A 22,149-nucleotide genomic window follows, 5' to 3' on the forward strand; every position below is an offset into this window, starting at 1 on the left:
GAATGTGCAACGACGTAAGAAGCATAGCATTATGGGTAATGTAGTTGCCTATTTGGTGAATGGAAATTCCAGGTTCAAGTTCAACATTGCACACAAACGTAAAAATATCTAAATGCAGTCATTATTTATTAGTTATATACATATTTTATTAAATTATTAATATTGCACACCAACGTAAAAATATCTAAATGCAGTCATTATTTATTAGTTATATACATATTTTATTAAATTATTAATATTTATAGAATATGACGTGTTCCATGGAAATATGTAGGATATTATCCATGTAAAATAAATAAACAAAACTGTAAATTAACAAAATTTCGAACAGTCAAAAGTTCGAACATCATTTATTATTTTACACATTTTATATAGGAATTAGCCAATATAGTGATCAAATGTTAAGCAATATTTTAGCTTCTTTACAGAGTTAATTTAGGATTTCTCAGTCACGTTCCAGTAGGATTCTGTCTCTCCGGTGTTCAAGGCTATTTTTTCTAACAAGCTTCTGATTACACCTTTGTTGCAGCAGGTAGGCTAAAAGCGTTTTTCCATTGTTGTCACATACAACTGAAAAACATTGAGAAATCCAGCCGTTTCGCTGCAAAATAGCATTCTGTAGGCCTAATTTACCTTAAACCATAATAAACATTTGAGTAGGCTAACTTTTTTATGACTGGAGCGCATTCACCGTGAACGCTGGACTGTCAGAGACTCATAATTTTAAAATAATCTTCATTAAAATCTAAATACTGGTTTATGGCTTTATAAAAGTGTTCTGCTGTCTAAGATTTGTTGATAACTGCATTCAGATCTGTCTTATCAGTCCATAAGGTGAGGATGCGTGAGTCTCTCAGATTAGCCGTTAGGACCTGCCCCTGGCCTCACACCAGTTCATTACACATGTAAGTGTATTACCATAATCCCAAAGCTGAGAAGCCAGTCCAAAACACAGATGAATGAAGACGAGCTAAGGAAGTCTCTGGCGGTAATGGTGCTGCCCTGTCCACTTCAGAGCTTGGTTTAGGTCTCCTGCCCGTTTACTATGTTTACAACTAAAATCATGTCAAGAGCGGCTATATTTTTCTGGATGATACTGTTGCTGTATGCAGGTAATAACAATTTTATTTTGTGGGATAGTTCTGGATTACATTAGAAACTTGCATGTGCGTACTTTTTGTAGAAGGTTATTGTGGTTATTTTAAGTTGGTCATACCAAATGGCCTACTATAAGTTAACTATATTGAACCTTTTCAATAGTGTTTGTCTAACAAAATGAAAATAGTTTTTTACAGTGATGCTGTCATTAGCATTTTTTCACTCAAATTGTTATGCTCAGAAACATAATGTGTAATGGGGAAAAACATTTAAAGGGGAAATTCACCCTAAAACAAAAATTCTGTCATCATTCGTCCTCATGTCGTTCCAAACTTAAATGACTAATAAAGATGGTAGTTTTGTCTGTACAATGACAAAACAACACTGGACCCCACTGACTTTCAGTGTATGGAAAAACAGCTGCCAAATTTTTCAATCTTCTTATGTGTTCCACAGAAAAAAAGCCATACAGGTTTGGAACGACATGAAGAGTAAATGATGACATTTCCAGTTTTGAGTGAATGTGATATTTATTGATTATGAAAAGTCTTGAAACCTGTTTCTTCTCTGCCTCAGGAGTCTCCAGTGAGGAGAATATTAATGGTTGTGATACAAACCCGTGCATGAATGGTGGTGTGTGCGTGAATCAGGATGGACAATACAAATGTCAATGTTCCCAAGAGAGCTATAATGGACACCTCTATGGAGGTCCATACTGCACAGTAGTCCTGCTTGGCTGTGAGCGTCATTGGTGCCAGAACAGTGCCACTTGCTATCCATACCTGGACAAAGGAAGACATCGGTACAGCTGCATCTGCCCTGAGGGCTTCACTGGAACAAAGTGCCAGACATCCACCACCTTCTCTTTTGAAGAAAGTGGATTTATGCAGGTCCAGACCATCCTCACTAATGCTTTTGAACCCTTGAATGTCACTCTGAGTTTTCGTACATTGCAGGAAGTGGCCACTCTGCTCCAGTGCCAAGTTGAAGATCAGCTTCTTACGCTGGAGTTAGTGGACGGAAGACTACGGCATACGTTGCAGAGAGCCCAGGAGACTGAAAGCATTCTTCTAGAGCTCCCGGGGATGGTTTCTGATGGCCGCTGGCACACGGTGAAGGCCTCGCTCCACAATAGCATGTTTGGGCTGAGTCTTAGAGACCCGTCTTGTCCTGGAGACACCTGTAACGTGGAAGTACAGATAGATAAAGCAGAGCCCGAATTGGGTTCAGGTCTATCAGAGTTGACTGTGATCCAGAATCTCTACATAGGTGGAAGAGAAGAGCAAGGGACTGCTGCAAGCTTTCTGGGATGTATGCGGGATGTGTGGTTGGATTCGCGCATAGTGGTGCCTGGATTGGGACCGAGGGCTCCCATTAAGCAATTTAATGTGAAACAGGACTGCAGTGACTGGGACCGATGCAAGGAAAACCCATGCCAGAACAGAGGCAGATGTGTCAAGGCAGGATGGAGGAGTTTTAGCTGCGAATGCCATCGGCCTTATGAGGGCGAGCGCTGTTTAGATGGTATGATTTTTTTTTTAAATTTCTACTCCAGTTTACTTGTAAAAAAGATATGGGTTGGACTTCATGTAGGATGAACAGAATTGTGGATTTAGACGCTCAAAAAACCTTCCTTTAGAGTGTAATGTAGAGCATGAAAAAGGTCTGCAAATTTACTAAGCAAAAAAAAAAAAAAATCACACCAAAGTGAGTTATTCTTTATATCAGTGAGCAATTTTTCTGAACTCCATGAAACACCTCAGTTGTAGTCTTTAAGTTTTCTTCCAGGAAAGTACTTGTTTTAAAGGTGCCCTCGAATGAAAAATTGAATTTATCTTGGCATTGTTAAATAACAAGCGTTCAGTACATGGAAATGACATACAGTGAGTCTCAAACTCCATTGTTTCCTCCTTCTTATATAAATCTCATTTGTTTAAAAGACCTCCGAAGAACAGGCGAATCTCAACATAACGTAACAGTCGGGGTGTACGCCCCCAATATTTGCATATGCCAGCCCACGTTTCCAACATTATAAAAGGCATTAGACAAGGGCAGCCAGTATTAACGTCTGGATCTGTGCACAACCAAATCATCAGACTAGGTAAGCAAGCAAGAACAATAGCGAAAAATGGCAGATGGAGCAATAATAACTGACATGATCCATGATAACATGATATTTTTAGTGATATTTGTAAACTGTCTTTCTAAATGTTTCATTAGCATGTTGCTAATGTACTGTTAAATGTGGTTAAAGTTACCATCGGTTATTACTGTATTCACGGAGACAAGAGAGCCATCGCTATTTTCATTTTTAAACACTTGCAGTCTGTATAATTCATAAACACAACTTCATTCTTTATAAATCTCTCCAACAGTGTAGCATTAGCCGTTAGCCACGGAGCACTATCAAACTCATTCAAAATCAGAAGTAAACAATATAACAGTATACAATACTCACATAATCCGACGCATGCATGCCGCATGCATGACGAACACTTTGTAAAGATCCATTTTGAGGGTTATATTAGCTGTGTGAACTTTGTTAAGGCACTGTTCAAGGCAAGCGCGAGCTCTGTGGGCGGAGAGCACGGGATTTAAAGGGGCCGCAGCATAAAATCGGCGCGTTTATAATGATGAAATAGGCAGTTAAAAAAATTAATTAAAAAAAATCTATGGGGTATTTTGAGCTGCAACTTCACAGACACATTCAGGGGACACCTTAGACTTATATTACATCTTTTAAAAACATAATCTAGGGCACCTTTAATATTCCTCATTTAAATAATTCCTGCCCAAGGCATATGTAAAAAAGGGGCATGGCCTGGTCGAGGTGTGTTAGTGTGTTGAAACTCATGGTTATGATAAGGGGCGTGACGTCCAAAACACAGTCGAAGCGATTGACCAATCACAGCACACTGGTCCAGCTGACCAAATGGAGGACACTTTTTGGAAGGAGGGGCTTCATAGAGACTAAACAGAACTTTACTGATAAACTGGAAAAGATGTGCTGCAATAATGTAACATATGTGAAAAAATGCATTTAAAAAAAAAAAAATCAATCATGAATACCTATTCAGGTAGTCCCCCAAAACAAAATCAAGACTTCATGAAAGGGCAAAATATGGCTTCTTTCAATCACATTTTAAAATGTCTGAATGACATTGAAGTAGATACAAAATGCAAATTCACAAGAACAAATTATTCTTTCTCAGAACTGACTTTACTTTGCAATGACGTTTTTGGTATTGCAGTGATTTTTAGTGCATGAATGAAGTCAGTTCTCCTCAAGTTCACACAGTTGACCTAACAGTGTGTAGTTCATCACATATGAACTTGTAAAGTTTAAAATTTAAAATTGTGTATAATTTAAAACGGGGGTCTCCAAACTCGGTCCTGGAGAGCCACTGTCCTGCAGAGTTTAGCTCCAACCCCAATTAAAGTCAAACTAATCAAGGTCTAATTGGGCATACTAGAAATTTCCAGGCAGGTGTGTTGAGGTAAGTTGGATTTAAACTATGCAGGACAGTGGCCCTCCAGGACTGAGTTTGGACACCCCTGATTTAAAACAACCCAAACTTCTCTGTTATGCAAAGTGTGCTTGTGCTATCTGGCTTTAAAATAATTGTCATTTATTTTGATAAGTGCAATAACATTTACACATTTTAAGTGTGGCTTGAGTGTCCAAATACTGATGGTTGAGCTACAAATCCTAATTCTATTTAAAGTAGCCTATTTCTGCTTATCCAAGATACAATTTTAAAACATTTAAAATGAACATTCATCTTTCCTGATTACTGTTTATCTCTACAACGACATCACTTATTACACTGCTTAGCAAAGAATCTAAACTCAGCGCCCCTCAGAGGGTCAAAATTAGTCTCAAGACGTAGAATGAGATTAGAGCGCTAAATAAAACAGCCATCCACAAACACCCAGACGTACACTCACACACATGCCAAAGCAGAATGACTGCCAAGGGAAGGTTAAAATCAGCCACACCTGAACTGTGGATTAAAGAAACGTGATATAAACAGGCGTATTTAATCCATGCTAACTTTAAATCAGATTTATCCTGACAAGAAAGTAGCCATCTATGATTTATTTGAAACTGATTTAATGGAAACATTCCATTTAGTCAAAATTGACTTTGTCTTATTATTATATTACAACCACCACAACAGCAATAATAAAAAAATACATTTATAATAATTTATGTATTATTAATTATTATAAATATATTTGTATTATTATTATTATTATTGTTGTCATGGTGGTTGTTGTAATTATAATTATTTCCAATAAACAATTATTTCCATTTTGTTACTTTTGACTGTCACATTTTATTTTGATTATTGTTATTATTAGCAGTAATAATAATAACAATATATTTGAAATATTAAAATGTATATAATAATAATATATTTTGAATAACATGAATAAGTATAACCATATTTAGAAATATTCAATGTTATATTTGACTGTCACATTTTATTTTGTTTATTATTGTTATTATTAGTAGTATTAATAATAATAACAACCACTATATTTGAAATGATATTAAAATGACTATAATAATAATATATATTGAATCATCTGAATAACTATGACTATATTTATAAATATTTAACTTTGTTATATTTGATTGTAGTATTATTATTATTACAACTATAATAAATATTATTATTATTATTATTAATAATAATAATAATAATAATACTTCTTTTGTTACATTTGACTGTCACATTTTATTTTTTTTGGATTATTATTATTATCATCATCATCATCAACAACACTATATTTGAAATTATATTACAAATTATTCCTCTATTTGGAAACATTCCATTTTGTTATATTTGATTTGATGTTATTATTATTGTTATCATTAACAACAACAATAATATATTTTGAATAATATTAATAATTATAACTGTATATTTAGAAATATTCAATTTTCTTTTATTTGATTTGATATTAAAATTACTATAATAATAATATATATTGAATCATCTGAATAACTATGACTATATTTATAAATATTCAATTTTGTTACATTTGATTGTAGTATTATTATTATTACAACTATAATAAATATTAATAATAATAATAATAATACTTCTTTTGGTACATTTGACTGTCACATTTTTTTTTTTATTATTATTATTATTATTATCATCATCAACAACACTATATTTGAAATTATATTACAAATTATTCCTCTATTTGGAAACATTCCATTTTGTATATTTGATTTGATGTTATTATTATTGTTATCATTAACAACAACAATAATATATTTTGAATAATATTAATAATTAGAACTGTATATTTAGAAATAGTCAATTTTCTTTTATTTGATTTGATATTATTAATAATAATAATAATAATAATAATAACATACTGCTAATAATAATAATAATGATTATTATAATATATTTTGAATAATATTAATAATTATAACACCATATTTAGAAATATTCTGTTTTGTTATATTTGACTTTGTTTGTTACATATTATTATAATTGCACACATTTTATATTTTGTATATTTTGTATTATAGAGTATGTAGCTGCAAGGTTTGGAAATGAAGATTTGGAGAGCTACGCTATGTTCACAGTGGATGACAGCCCAGGTGACAGTACTACCGTGTCCATGTTCGTTCGTACACGCCGCTCCCAGGGGCTGCTCCTGGTCCTCTCCAACAGTACCAGTCAGTATCTCCGTGTCTGGTTGGAGGATGGAAAGATCAAAGTTCAAATCAACAACTTTGAAAGCCTGCTAGGAAGGGAAGCAGTCAACGATGGTCACTTTCACCTCATAACTGTGCTTGTGGAACCAGAATCCCTATCCCTGTTTATGTCTGCTAAGCGCCAAGGTCGCATCCCTATCCGTCGTGTGCTGGTCCAGGCTGGGGATGCAGTATATGTGGGAGGCTTACCGGATCGGCGTGCATCGCTAGCCTTTGGGGGCTACTTTAAGGGCTGTATCCAAGACCCCCGTATAAATAGCAGACGCCTGCAGTTCTACCCAGTCAGTGTCCCGGTGAGCTCCTACAGGCTCGAGACCTTGCTGAACGTTACTCGCGGATGTACTGGAGACGACTCCTGCAGTGTAAGTAACATTTACAGATCCATGATTATGGTACTGGCATAAAGTGTGGTCCACTTGACAGGAAAGGTTGATCTGATTGACATGAAAAGTGAGCAGTAATAGCATATTTTGGTTTTATCTTCCAATTAGGGTGATACCAAAGTAATGGACAGGCATGGAAAAAAAAAAATAACAGAAACAATTATCAGAATTAGCACTCTCTCGATTTGCATTATCACTAACAATATTTGTGTTTGAATATTTTGTATATATTATGAATGATTTGATGAATATTCAAATATGATGAATAATTACATAATTTACAGTGTTCACAATTCTGAAATACTAATGCTTGACTTAAACCTGAATTTGTGTACATTTGAACCCTTTTAATAATATGCAAAACATTCATAAATATTTAAGAAAAATATATGAATTATCACACCATTCACTATACTGATTTCAACAAAACATTTTTATAATTTTTTATAAACATTCTAAATATGTTTAACAGTTTTGAATATTTTGTCAATTCTATTCATGTAATGAATAATTTTATAAACATTACAATAATTTTATAAACATTCACAATGTTCACAATTCTGCTTGAGCCATAGCTTTTTAGAAATTGGCTGAACTTTCTAAATATGTCTAAATATTTATTATTTATATATCATAAATATTTATTAATATATATTATATATTTATATATTATTACTAATATATATTATTCTATTCTAAATATTATAATATTTGCATATTTTGTAAACTTCAAATATTATGAATCATTTGATAAATATTAATATATTATTAATTATTATTAAACACTCCTATTAAAAAAAAAAAAAGCCAACAAATATTATATGAAATTGAAGGGGCAGTACTAGAATTAAAATGAATCTTTATTGTTTATAATGACAATATGTACCTTAATGAATGATTGTGTGCATCTCTTCTAGATCAATCCCTGCTTGAATGGAGGTGTGTGCTACTCCATGTGGGATGATTTCACATGCAGTTGCCCACCCAATACGGCAGGGCAACGCTGTGAGGAAGTCAAGTGGTGTGAGCTGTCTCCATGTCCCTCCACTGCCATGTGTCAAGCCCACAGTCAGGGTTTTGAATGTAAGTATGAATATGTAAATGTCCCAAGAGCAGTTGTCCTTATCTGAACTATTTTTCTGAGTAAAAGCGGTATGGAAAATGTTGATGACATCTAAGCATTAATACATCAATGGCATCTATCTACCTATCCTCAGCTCAGTTATGTAATTAATAATTGCCATGTGTAGCTATACTAGAGGATTTATGAAATCCTTGAAAGATTATCCTTTGTTGGATTTGCCATGCCATATGCGTCTGCCCTGAGACAGTGCACTGGAGCGTGTTAATGACATACACACATGATCTTAGAGAAATTGAATATGGTGCTCAGAGCTTACACTTTGGAGGTAAAAAGAAAAAGGGGTCTGTTTATTCATGTCTGCTGAAACTGGTAGCACCCATAGGATCCTATAAATCCCTTTTGATTTAATCATCTTTAAGATGATTATATATATATATATATATATATATATATATATATATACAGTACAGTCCAAAAGTTTGGAACCACTAAGATTTTTAATGTTTTTAAAAGAAGTTTTGTCTGCTCACCAAGGCTACATTTATTTAATTAAAAATACAGTAAAAAACAGTAATATTGTGAAATATTATTACAGTTTAAAATAACTGTGTACTATTTAAATATATTTGACAAATTAATTTATTCCTGTGATGCAAAGCTGAATTTTCAGCATCGTTACTCCAGTCTTCAGTGTCACATGATCCTTCAGAAATCATTCTAATATGCTGATTTGCTGCTCAATAAACATTTATGATTATTTTCAATGTTGAAAACAGTTGTGTACTTTTTTTTTCAGGATTCCTTGATGAATAGAAAGTTCAAAAGAACAGCATTTATCTGAAATACAAAGCTTCTGTAGCATTATACACTACCGTTCAAAAGTTTGGGGTCAGTAAGAATTTTTATTTTTATTTTTTTGAAAAGAAATTAAAGAAATGAATACTTTTATTCAGCAAGGATGCATTAAATCAATCAAAAGTGGCAGTAAAGACATTTATAATGTTACAAAAGATTAGATTTCAGATAAACACTGTTCTTTTGAACTTTCTATTCATCAAATAATCCTGAAAAAAATACTGTACACAAATATTTTGTACAATTGTACACATTAAATGTTTCTTGAGCAGCAGATCAGCATATTAGAATGATTTCTGAAGGATCATGTGACACTGAAGACTGGAGTAACGATGCTGAAAATTCAGCTTTGCCATCACAGGAATAAATTACTTTGTGAAATATATTCAAATAGAAAACAGTTATTTTAAACTGTAATAATATTTCACAATATTACTGTTTTTTACTGTATTTTTAATTAAATAAATGTAGCCTTGGTGAGCAGACGAAACTTCTTTTAAAAACATTAAAAATCTTAGTGGTTCCAAACTTTTGGACTGTACTGTGTATATATAAACTAGTTGCAGAGTTCAACTAGTTCATTTCTCATTTTAATTTAGTTTAACTTGATTTACCAAAATAAATAAAACTAAACTGAAAAAATAATTAAAAACTATATAGAAATATTTAAAAAAAATAAAAAACTTTATAATAGTATTATAGTAATAATACAATAATAGTATCTTAATGATACTAAAAATAACACTGGTACAAAACATTGCAAGAAAGCAGTTTAATCCATTTTAAACTAAGTAAACTTTTATGTAAAATAAATGTGAAACACTGCAGCTTTTGAAGGCAAATACGATATGTAAAGCATAAATATGGAAGTATATGCAAAGGAGACATTTGAATCAGGATTCTGGTTAAATATATTTATATATTTGCAATGGAAGAGCTTTGGTGAAATATGATCTTTTTATTTCTGTTTGTGAGTTGTATGCATTCATGCAGTCATTTTGAAAAGTAAAATATAAAAAGACATAACAGAAAAAAACTAGAGCACTGATCCTTCTTTCCTGCCCGCTTTGCAGGTGCGGTCAATGTCAGCCTCCGAAGTGACAGCCACATGATCACCTATCGTGGCAATGGGAAAATAAAGCGATACCTCAGCAGCATTTCAATACATTTCCGTACCAGGCAGCAGAATGCGACTCTACTACATGCTGAGCAGGATTCTAGATTTATTACCATTTCCATCCAAGATGGACACGTGGTTTTAGAGCTGCAGGGAGAAAAACAAACCTCCTATGTGTATATAACCAGTCTGGACCTGGTTAATGATGGACAGTGGCACAGGGCAGACTTCAGCATGGACAGCACAGCCATACAGTCATCCAGATGGAGAATGGTTCTGGATGAGCACTGGGAGAAACCCTCCATCTCATTTACAGCATCAGAAGATCTGGATTTCCTAAAAGAAGATGTGGACATCATCTTGGGGGGTTTGGGACCCAATTCGGAGGGCAACTTTGCTGGCTGTCTTGGTTTGGTGGAGATTGGTGGACTTGCATTGCCATATTACAGCGACATGGAGATGAACCTTCCCAGGCCCCAGGAAGAGCACTTTCTGAGAACCTCTGGAACTCCCTACTTTGGCTGCTGGGGATCAAATGTCTGTGAGCCTGACCCTTGCCAAAATGGAGGGGTTTGTGAAGATCTGTTCGACCTTTTCAAGTGCCATTGCCCATCTGATTGGGATGGCCAACGCTGTGAATCCACTCTAGACACTTGTGCCTCAAACCCTTGTGTTCACGGAGCCTGCAGAGTGGTGTCAGCAGGATACGAGTGCTCGTGTGACGTAGGCTACACCGGCCGACGCTGTGAATTGGAGGTGGACGTATGCGCCCACCACAAGTGCAGCAATGGAGGAACGTGCCTAAGAGGACTGAAACGCTACGCATGTCTCTGTCCGAGAAACACGACCGGACCTTTCTGCAGGTGAAGATGTTTCCCATGCTCACCCCTGAGATGCATCTCGACACATGAGTTCTTCAGCAATATCAAATGTTGACATTCTTAGATATTTGCATGTTAAATTCCATTTCTGTTTCAGGGAGAGAGTTCCAGAACTTCCATGGTATATCGACAGGTTTCCGTGAGTTTAATTTCTTATAATATGTATTAAAGGTGCTGTAAGCACCTTTCAGAACGTCAGAACATTTTCATTGAAGCGTTATATGCAATGAACCAAGCCAACCAGCTACAAGATGAATCACAACATTACAAACTTTGATTTGAAGAAATCGGTCGAAAAGACAATACAAGACTGTGTACTTCACAGCTTTAATGATGGAAAGAACTGCAATCACATGAAGCAAATGACATAAATTAAAAATGATAGTGAAATATAAAACTAATTATTTTATGTTTATTGAAAAATATGCAGGCATATAAATATATATATATTTATATATTACATGCATACACACATTTTTAAGTATTTTGAGAACATGGGAGTGGGTCAGAACTCTTTTGATGCAATTTGTTTGTCGCGACTCTCTGATTGGTGGAATCTTCTGTACAAAGCATCATGGGTAATGTAGTTTTTCACCATGAATTTCACTGTTAAACACGATTATTTATTTAGTAAGATGAAATAATGCAAACAGGTGGGTTCAACAAAATGATATACTATCAATTAACAACCTCTAAATGGTATGTCTGTCTATAAACATATCATTAAAAATACATTTTTCAATCAGATTGAAGTCATTTCAATCAGATAAAAAAATCAATAATTTTTACTTCCGGAACCCAAATGTTGCACTCTATGTAAAAGGCAATTATTTAATTTAGAGGACAATTTGTTTTTATAATATTAGTCTTACCATTCTAAATTATTTTTTAAATGTATTTTTAAAATCTCTAAATGTAAAAGAATTGCGGAGTCCACACCACAACTATAACAATAACAGAACAGAGGAACGATATTGTTGGAATCAATTTCACAACCATTTTTTTCAGTTAATGAAAGATAAAAACACTGATCAGCCAATCAGAATCCATTTAAAGAGGCAGACAACATAACTGCAGTATGCACTTATAATAAACAGAAAGATATTGTGCATTGGTGTGGATGATATTATAGTTTTTGTTATAGTTATCTTTAAAGTTATTATTCTTGGTGTGAACAGGCCATAAGACTTAAAGTCTTAAAAATGAAATTTCTGTCATTAATCACTCACCCTCATGTCGTTCCACACCTGTAAGACCTTCGTTCATCTTCGGAACACAAATTAAGATATTTTGATGAAACCCGAGAGGTTTTTTTTTCCTCCATTGAAAGCAACGGTATCAGTACATTCCATGTCCAGAAAGGTACTAAAGACATCATTAAAACGGTCAACATGACTACAGGGGTTCAACCTTAATGTTATGAAGTGACGAAAATACTTTTTGTGCACAAAAACAAAACAAAAATAATGGCTTTATTTAACGATTTTTCTTCTTCCCTGTCAGTCTGTTAAGCAGTTAGTGCAGTGCTGCATTTCCTTGTTTGTGTCCGAACACCGGCTCATTATTGGCCGGCTCCTGCGTCAACATCACACGCATGTCTGGTGCTGCTCACGTGAAGACCAATACTGAGCCGTCGTTTGGACGTAGAACCTGGAAGCTGCAACGAAAATTGCGTAGCAGAAGAGAAACAGGGAGAGACGAATTTGTTGAATAAAGTCGTTATTGTTGTTTTGTTTTTGTGCACAAAAAGTATTCTTGTCTCTTCATAACATTAAGGTTGAACCACTATAGTCACATTGACTATTTTAACCATGTTTTTACTACTTTTCTGGACATTGAATGTGGTAATTTCATTGCTTTCAATGGAGAAAAACCTCTCAGATTTCATCAAAATATCTTAATTTGTGTTCTGAAGATGAACAAAGATCTTACAGGTGTGGAACGACATGAGGGTGAGGAATTAATGACAGAATTTAAATTTTTGGGTGAACTAACCCTTTAATGGAACTGTATTAAGTCTTAATGAAGTCTGTACCAAGCCTTATCCTTTTGTCACATTTTTCTCTAGATATCCTAAGCTTCCTGTGTCTTTCTGTGGGAATGAGAGATGGAACTATAGTTGCTTCAATGGTGGGAATTGCTCCTCTGTAGAGGATAACTGTGAATGTCTACCTGGATTCACTGGACAATGGTAAGAACATTAAACCACAGAGGTTCAATTGTGTGATACCACAGTGAATTGGTGAAAACCTAATGTTATGGTTTGGTGCTCATGAAACATTTCCTATTACTATCAATGTCGAAAATGGTGATACATTCATTTTTTCAGGATTCTTTGATGAACAGACAATTCAAAAGAACAGCATTTATTTGAAAAAAAAAAAAAAAAAAAGTTGGTTTAAATTATATGTCTTTACTGTCACTTTTGGTCAATTTAATGCTCCTTGCTGAATAAATGTATTATTTACTTTCAAAAAAATCTTACTGACCGCAAGCTTTTGTATGGTATTGAATTTTGAATGGGTGCATTCAATGCCACCGTAGCTATAGCAAAGCATTATTTGTAATACTTGAATAAATCCCTAACCCTGAGTATTAAACTCCTGCAGCACTATTTGTCCTGCAGACATAAATAACACTTTAAAGTGCAGCTCATTGATGAGAAGTGTGCTATTATTTCTCTCTGCAATCAGACTTAATGGCAAATCGAGTTTTTCTGCCTACTGTTTGTAATAATATGCCGTAAGGTGGCCTTCTAGCGCTGCCCTTCACTGTGTCAATCTCTTCATCTGAAATGACTGATTTTCTTTGACAGGTGCGAGCTGGAGCTGGATGAATGTGCATCTGACCCCTGCCTTAATGGAGGTTTCTGCCGTAACCTGATCAACAGGTTCCAGTGTGTGTGCGAGATGAGCTTTGCAGGTGATCACTGTCAGATTGATGTCAGTGACTTCTACGTTTATGTGTTCCTGCTCCTGTGGCAGAACATCTTCCAGCTGTTGTCATACCTCATTTTGCGTTTAGATGATGACCCAGAGGTGGAATGGAACGCAGCCAACGATGACTAAAAACAATTCCTTCTCAGACATTCTGAGGAATCTGAGGAAGATGTGTGGTCATGTTGAATGGACACAATACGCGAAGGCCTTTAAAGGGATCCTATTATGCTTTTTTTTCATTTTCAACTTTTAGGGTGTAATGTTGCTGTTTGAGCATGAAAAAGGTCTGCAAAGCTACAAAGCTCAAAGTCACTCCAAAGGGAGTTATTCTCTATATCAGTGTGCACTGTTTCTGAACTCCCTGAAACACCTCAATTGTAGCCTTGAATTTTCTTCCAGGAACGAACATGTCACAAAATTCCCGATTTAAAGAATTCCCACCCAAGGTATACGCAAGTAAAGGTGGCGAGGCCTGGATGAGTTGAGTTAGTGTTGTGTTGAAACTCACGTTATGATAAGGGGCGTAACATTTCTGAAACACGCTCAAAGTGGTTGACCAATCACAACACGGTGATCCAGCCGACCAATCAGAGCTCATTGCACTTTTCAGAAGGAGGGGTTTCATAGAGACAGACCTGGAAGAGAGGTGCTGCAATAATGTAAATTGTGAAAAATAAGGCTTTAAAAAATCAATCATGAAATCATATTGTAGTAGACGTATTTACAAAGGTCATAATAGCTCCCCTTTTAATATTATTAGAGATCATTATGGGTATTGGTTTTCAAGATTGATTGATTGATTACTTTATAGATTGATTACTTTATTTCGAGCCATATAGAAATACAGGTATTTTTCACAGAAAAATATAATATATTGTGCAATTTTATACATCATACCCGCATTGGGTAAAAAAAAACAAAAAAACAAAACAAGAGAAAAACAAAACAAAACAAAAGAAGTGCTCAGAATAAATGTATCTATAAATATATTTCAGACAAGTTCATGGTTTATATATTATTATTATTATAGCTCGAAAAGGAGTGGGAAGAAGACAAACTTATTTAACCCCACCCCCTATTCATCTAATGACTGGTTACCAATATAAAGAAGAATATATTTATATACAATATCTGACCTATATCGTACCTTATAAAGAACAATATATAGAACATTATACATTACTACATTATTAACAACATTACGTACATTATATAGAACAATATAATTATATAAAATATCAGACCTATGTCATACATTATACACTCTAAAAAATGCTGGGTTAAAAACAACCCAAGTTGGGTTGAAAATGGACAAACCCAGCAATTGGGTTGTTTTAACCCAGCGGTAGGGTTAAATATTTGCCCAACCTGCTGGGTAGTTTTATTTAACTCAACTATTGTTTAAAAATTACTGTATTGCTTAATTAAAATTAACCCAAAGTATGTTGGAAATGAACATTTATTAATGTTCAATGAATAATTATTAAACAATAAACATTTATTAAATTGCTTATTAATAAATGTATATTAATAAACTATTAAACTATTACATTTATATTAATAAAATATTCAAGCTTATTAATAAACATTTACCTTTTGTCTATTATTGTTGCCTCTAATTGCATCTGGTTTTTAATTTCCCAACTATTTTGGGTTCATTTTAAGCTAGCCATATAGCAATTTTTAAACAATAGTTGGTTTAAATAGAACTACCCAGCAGGTTGGGCAAACATTTAACCCAACTGCTGGGTTAAAACAACCCAATCGCTGGGTTTGTCCATTTTCAACCCAACTTGGGTTGTTTTTAACCCAGCATTTTTTAGAGTGTATAGAAATATATTATTACATACAATATCTGACCTATGCCGTAAGATCAAATGTAGTTTAGGAATCATTCAATGAGAAAACTGATATACAGTATATAAACTGCAGCTTCTGAATAATAATTCAGATAAAATTAAAATGATTCTAGAATGGTATCCTCTAATAATACTGATACAAAACAGCTCAGATCTGTTCACATTATAGCATCTGACAATAAAAGGCTTTCCATGTGCCTTCCGTTTCCTCATAAATATCTATTTTTGAAAAATGTTTCTCATAACTTCTCAAAGAGTACAAAACACTACAAAAGTTTGCAGTTAATCAAATTATATGTGAAGCCCACTGTTAATTTTTTTTTTTTTTTTTTTTCATATTCTGATGGTAAGAAAAGCAGATTAATATTTTTAATCCCATCATTAAATGTTTTTTTTTTTTCTCAACTGGTGTTCTGATTTGTGAATTTATTTTGATGTTAATGTTCATTTTTGGAGTAAATATATAATCCTATAAGTTTTCCATTATTTTACTCCATATAGGAGATTTTGTTTTGAAGAACTATTCACAAAAAATAAGAGCATCATCAATATTTTTGTGATTTAGTTTCAATAAACTAACAAATATAATATTTTTCTATCCAGCAGCTGTGTATATTTGAGTTTTAGTTTTGCTTATAAATTTGAGATTGACAATAGGTTGAATGTCTGTTTTTGTTTTTTTTTTAAGATCAGAATATCAAAGAGATTAAAAGAGACTACAGTAAATGTTTGCAGATCTTGCTTAAAAAGAAACGAAGGGCAAACATTGGCCATAAAATAACAAATTAGTAAATATTCTACTCACTCCTCGTATTGCTTTTCACCAGTTGAACTGGATTTCCGCAATACTCGGGTAAATAGAGGCACTTCAGAAAAACAAGTTTACATGAAGTTATGTTTGCTTTTCATTGTTGGGTGTTTGATAAGCACCAGAAACAGCAAAAACACATTTAGAAGGATCTTTTAGTAATGGTTGAAATCTTTTTGCAAGTCAAATTGAAGATTTTTCTGATTATATTTCTTTAAATGGCACACTTGGTGAATTCATTCAAAAAAAAAAGCCCTGAAGAATGACTGGATGCGAGGATGACTGGACTGTCAGGTTCCATACATGCGAGTTCATTCACCAAGGACATGGTCAAAGTTTAAAAGCACGTCTGCTTCCCCAAACCAAACTTCAATTTGAACAAATTGCACAGTTACGTTTGCTTTGGCACTCAAAGATGGTTCATTGGTGTCATTTACGTAACAGAAATCAGAAAGTCTTTGCATTTACCATGTGGTCAAGACTAAAGTACAGCGTATCTATATATATATACACAATAAAACAAACCCTGTTACCTTCTATCCGCATATCGGCTTCACCTCAGGAGTTCAGGTTATTGCTGTTCAGCATGCAGCTTTGGGTTATAGCGCTTGTTCTTGGGCTCCTGGTAACGGGCTCATGGGTGCAGGGGGTGATGCCCACCTTCAGCTTGCCTCCCTGTGATACTCCGGAGGCTGAAGCAGCGGCTCTGGTGGCACAGGATTTCCTTAATGCTCAGCACACCCACGGTTACAAATATGCCCTGAATCAGATTGAGAAAGTCAAGATCCTCTCCACGGTAAGACAATGGATGATCATGAACAGTGCTTGTGTGATGGTGGATGTAGCAGTCATGTGAGTGTCCAAAACATCAGCTTTAAAAATGTAGACGGTAATATATGATTATTTCATGCACTGAGCTTTTTTAAGAATATGAAACCTGTGCAGTTCCATGATATTTAAGGAAATGTTTAATATAGTTCATATTAAATTGATATTCATTTTTTGCACAGGTGATGCATTTCTGAAGAAATTTGTTTTTATATCTACACTACAATTCAAAATAAGTTTTGCATGCATTTTATTACAGGGTTTTAAGATTCAATTGTCTCTTTGTAGCCAGGTCAAGCAGACACGTATTTTCTGGAGTTGGAGTTGCTGGAAACTACATGCCACGTCTTGGATAAAACACCAGTGAGCCTGTGTCCAGTCAGACAGAAGCATAGTACGGTGAGATCTGTTCAGTTAACTTTGCGTATGTTTACTTTTGTAAATATGTCATGAATTGCATGTATCTAAAAGCACATGGTCCTCTTCTAGGCTGTTGAGGCAGATTGTGATTTTGCTCTGAAAAATACAACTCAAGGTCTGTCTGTTGTGGCATTCAAGTGTAAAACCGAAACAGGTAAGAGGACAAAAAAATCCTTGTTAAAACAAATGCGCTTTCTGTCAGCTGATTAGGAAAGGAGACCCTTTGTTTTTTTGTTGTATCTAGAATCAGAAGACGTCTGCGTAGGCTGCGCTCACCTCGTTCCTTTAAATGACACAGATGGCCTCCAACTCATTGAAAACTCTTTAGATAGTTTCAATCAAAACAATTCTCTAAACACTAAGTTTGCACTCCTTGAAATAGGACGAATGGCATCCCAGGTAAATGGAATATCAAAAATTATTATTAGGCAATAAAGCTCCCTATAGACAATATATGATACCGTTTTCTACTTTTTGCAGATTGTCAGCGGCGGACACAAGTACTTTGCAGAATATGCCATTATTGGGACCAACTGCACAAGTCAAGATGATGATATATGCATCCCTCCAGATTACACTGTTGCTGTAAGAATATTTAAATATCTAGAGAGAGAGAGAGAGAGAGTTTGGCTGGCGTTCAGCTGTGTAAATATTTGTGTCAACACAAAGCCAGAAATGACCCTATTAACCTTCTTAACGCACTTTTGTGATCTTTTGTGCATAAGAAATTTGAAGTGACTTTGATTTCGCCAAGCCCTCTTTTCAAACCCCACTCCGTCCAACTGTCTGCCTCCATTCTTCATGCTCACTTTTAATGATCCAGCCAAATCCCGCGGATAAAAGTCTCGTCCTACATTTTTTCTTGTTGAATATCCTGTTTTGCTCAGAAATCACATCAGATTACAGAAGCAAAATGGGTTGAACAGTCTTTCATGTTGACTTCAAAGTGTCTAATCCATATTTGTGTCTATTTTTAGATTCATGGCTTCTGTCTAGCTGAAGGTTCGGCCAATCTGAATGATGTTGACTGCAAAATCTTCAGCCCAGTAAATACCTCTTTGTTATTTTACATGAACACAATTTGCACTTACACTGTAAAATATTTCAACCCACAAAACTTGAAAATGTAATGGCTGCCTTTAATCCAGTGTGATTTTAATGTAATTGAGATACTAGTTTTTATAGATATTTTGAATTAGCTTATATTTTTATATAATATATTTTCTATTTATTTTATATTTTCTTTATTTTTTTTTATATTTCCTATAATTTTAGTTAAAGTTTTAGTAAAGAGTTTTTATTGTAGAAATGGCAGAAATAATTAGGACAAGTTAAATAAATGTTAACTGAAGAAAAAAAAAATCACATATAGCTGCATTATTTTGGTCAATTAGGCTATACAATTTAATGTTAAACAGAAAAAGTGAAGTGTATAATGTATGTGCCACAAACAAAATTGTAACACCGAATTGCAAAAATAAAATTAGATTTCAAACACTTCCCCTCATCTCTCAACCCCAACTCAAAGTCAGTATGCTTGGTCAGTGTTGCTATGTATAACTCAGCACCAGAAATTACACACTTTACCTTTAAACTTTTTTCATTCATGACAGATCCAAGCTGTGGACCCAGTAAGCAACGCCACGGTGCAAGTCCAACCACTTCTGCATGCACATACCTTTGGACCTCACCACAACCCCACCATTCATGGCCTCAAACATCACAAGCTGACAGCACTTCATGACCCTGCGGCAAGCGGCCTGCTCTCTGCAGAATCTGCTGAATCAGCTGAGGCAGTGATTGTGCCAAAGGAAGCTCCTGTTGTAAAGAGGGAGGTTTCTGCAACAGAAGGGCCAGCAGTAGATGCAACAGTACTGCCAGAAAAAACATCCATTCTTTCAGATCCAATTCTCCTCGTCCCAATCTGTCCAGGACCAAAGAAACATTTCTGACTTGTTACCATTTCATGAACCAACCCATATAGAAAAGATTAAGTCACACTTGTTTAGGTCTCCAGACTTGTCCTGTTGAATTCTGAGATTGCCACCAAATATATAACTGCAGTCAGTCAGGAGTAAATGTTTTATAACAAAACAGGTACATGTATAAACAAAACTAGCTTTCTTGTAAAGAAAGAAATCAAGGATGTCCCTGTTTTACTGGTGCTGTAATAAAATGTTTACCTTGACAGGATGTCATTAAATATCCTGCATTAAGAGAAAACCTTTGAATGTCACTGTCATATAATGCTGGCTAAGAATTGTAAAGTCAAATTTCTGATTTGAAAGCATAAACAGCAATAAACAGCATATTCATATTACTAATTTGAAAACTGTCATGTGAAAAAACTGAGAAAAATAAATCCCTCCATGACATAAGTGAGATAGAGATTCTCTAAAGTTGTTAAAAATGCTGTATTTCCAAAGGGAATTTGTGCTTCACGTATTTGATAAACAAATCTTACCTTGAGCTTGTATGGTTTAAAGGTTGCTTATTGATTGAGAGTTAAAATGATCATTAATATGAAAACGGCTGAACACTGCAGGGCAAGTATATGAATGTACATGTAAATTATTGGTAACACTTCACAATAAGGTTTCATTTGTTAACATTAGAATTTGAACAACGCTGTTGGATATTGTTGGTATTTGAAATCAACCCAAAGAAACCAACCCCTCTCTTCATTGCTCCGCCTCCAAAACTCACACTCCAATCCTAACCACTCTGCTCTGTGTCGGTTTTGAACCCTGGCCCAATCGCCACTGACATGCAAGGCGAATACATTAACAATGACTCTAAACGCTGCATTCTCTAGCGGTCGTCAGTCAGTGTGCAGTAGTTTAACAGCAAAACTCTCACTATCAGGCCACTGTGACACACGCAATGCGAATGGATGTATGTTTATCACAGCTGACGCGCAACAAAATGCTTCACGAAAAATAAAGCGCAGTTGATGAATGAACGACAAGGAAGCACAAAAAATGAACATACAGTACACAAGCGTTAATTATAAATAAAAAGTGTTAACAGCACAGCAGCTCCAGACCATCGAAACGCAGTGTTAAGGAATCAAAGCAGCCTCTGTGTCTGTTTTCAGGCCTTCCCACTTAGCTCTCTACAGCGCTGGAAAGCTTTTCTAATATAAACGCAGGTCCTAAAGCGCTTGCCTAGGCATAAACCTTCATTCCAGTGATATTCTTTTGAGCTCTTTTGTATAGAGTGCCCCAGGGATGACGCGTTTTTGTAGGCCAACCCGGAAGTTAGCGGCGCAAGGGTTCCCTCGGTTGAAAGCCTATGCATTTTTCCCATAGACTTTTGGAAAATCGCAGAAAATAAGCTGTGTGTTTAACAAAGGGTTATGACACTTACACGTTTTGTCTATCAAGATAATCTTTACAAGTTAACACAACATTTATAGATTTTGAAGCCTAAATAAAGTGGTCAGATATAAAAGGCTAACAGTAGGCTATAAACGGACTACAGCACACCATGGTCGCAGATCAACGTCGTCACCACCAAGCTTCCTCAAACTGCATTTAAAAAACAACTTTATTTAAAAACATGCTCGCTGATTATGATCTGTGCTGTTATGAATACTTTTCCACTTTTTCATGAGAAAGGCTGTCCAAATGTCCAGTTTTTAGTGATGACATCTAAAGTCCCCGCCAAAGGAAGTAATCCCTTTTAGCAACTTGTTAGCAACCACCGATTTTAAGACACAGTAAAAGTTTAAAAAAAAAAAAAAAAAAAAAAAAATCACAAGTGGGTTATAACTGGTGTGTTTTATGTCATAGATCAAAACGTGAAAGTATTTAGAGGCTTTGTTAACCACAGACCTTATTTCAGGCGATTTAGCAAAAACCCATTCAAAAAACCCATAGACTTTACGGCGTTGGAACCTGAAGTCCTAAAATGCTAACTCGCTTCTGGGTTTTGCCTACAAAAATGCGTCATCCCTGGGGCACTCTACTGTATTGTGTCCATTCTCTCATTCTGGAGGTTTTTTTTCTCATTTTCAAATCTCCTTCTTGCTCGTTCTGTCTCCTCGACTGGCATACGCCCCCTAATGCTGATTGGTTAGACATTTGTTGTTAATGTCAGCCGACTAACTTTGTGTATTTGAAATAGTCC

At 34.9% G+C, this 22,149-nt stretch overlaps 2 protein-coding genes across 5 annotated transcripts; both read left to right on the forward strand.

The window, feature by feature from the left end:
- Positions 1–368: 368 nt before the first annotated feature.
- Positions 369–15,036, forward strand: LOC125251724 (protein crumbs homolog 1-like). Of its 4 annotated transcripts, XM_048164818.1 has the most exons (10): positions 369–532; positions 827–1,112; positions 1,675–2,622; positions 6,656–7,206; positions 8,145–8,310; positions 10,240–11,146; positions 11,262–11,303; positions 13,233–13,355; positions 13,980–14,086; positions 14,189–15,036. In XM_048164818.1, the coding sequence occupies exons 2-10, from the start codon at positions 1,046–1,048 to the stop codon at positions 14,230–14,232; spliced, it is 2,955 nt and encodes a 984-aa protein (XP_048020775.1). In that variant the 5' UTR covers positions 369–532; positions 827–1,045; the 3' UTR covers positions 14,233–15,036. The 4 variants fall into 4 exon arrangements, with proteins under 4 accessions (XP_048020775.1, XP_048020773.1, XP_048020776.1 ...); XM_048164816.1 differs by having other exon boundaries at positions 370–532; positions 13,980–15,036; XM_048164819.1 differs by lacking the exon at positions 827–1,112 and having other exon boundaries at positions 370–532; positions 13,980–15,036.
- A 2,262-nt stretch (positions 15,037–17,298) lies between these two features.
- ahsg2 (alpha-2-HS-glycoprotein 2) lies at positions 17,299–20,338 on the forward strand. Its single transcript, XM_048164342.1, has 7 exons — positions 17,299–17,566; positions 17,887–17,997; positions 18,088–18,172; positions 18,263–18,417; positions 18,499–18,603; positions 18,996–19,064; positions 19,632–20,338. The coding sequence occupies exons 1-7, from the start codon at positions 17,357–17,359 to the stop codon at positions 19,968–19,970; spliced, it is 1,074 nt and encodes a 357-aa protein (XP_048020299.1). The 5' UTR covers positions 17,299–17,356; the 3' UTR covers positions 19,971–20,338.
- Positions 20,339–22,149: the final 1,811 nt, after the last annotated feature.

Source organism: Megalobrama amblycephala, linkage group LG17 (assembly GCF_018812025.1).
Source record: "Megalobrama amblycephala isolate DHTTF-2021 linkage group LG17, ASM1881202v1, whole genome shotgun sequence".
Taxonomy (NCBI): domain Eukaryota; kingdom Metazoa; phylum Chordata; class Actinopteri; order Cypriniformes; family Xenocyprididae; genus Megalobrama; species Megalobrama amblycephala.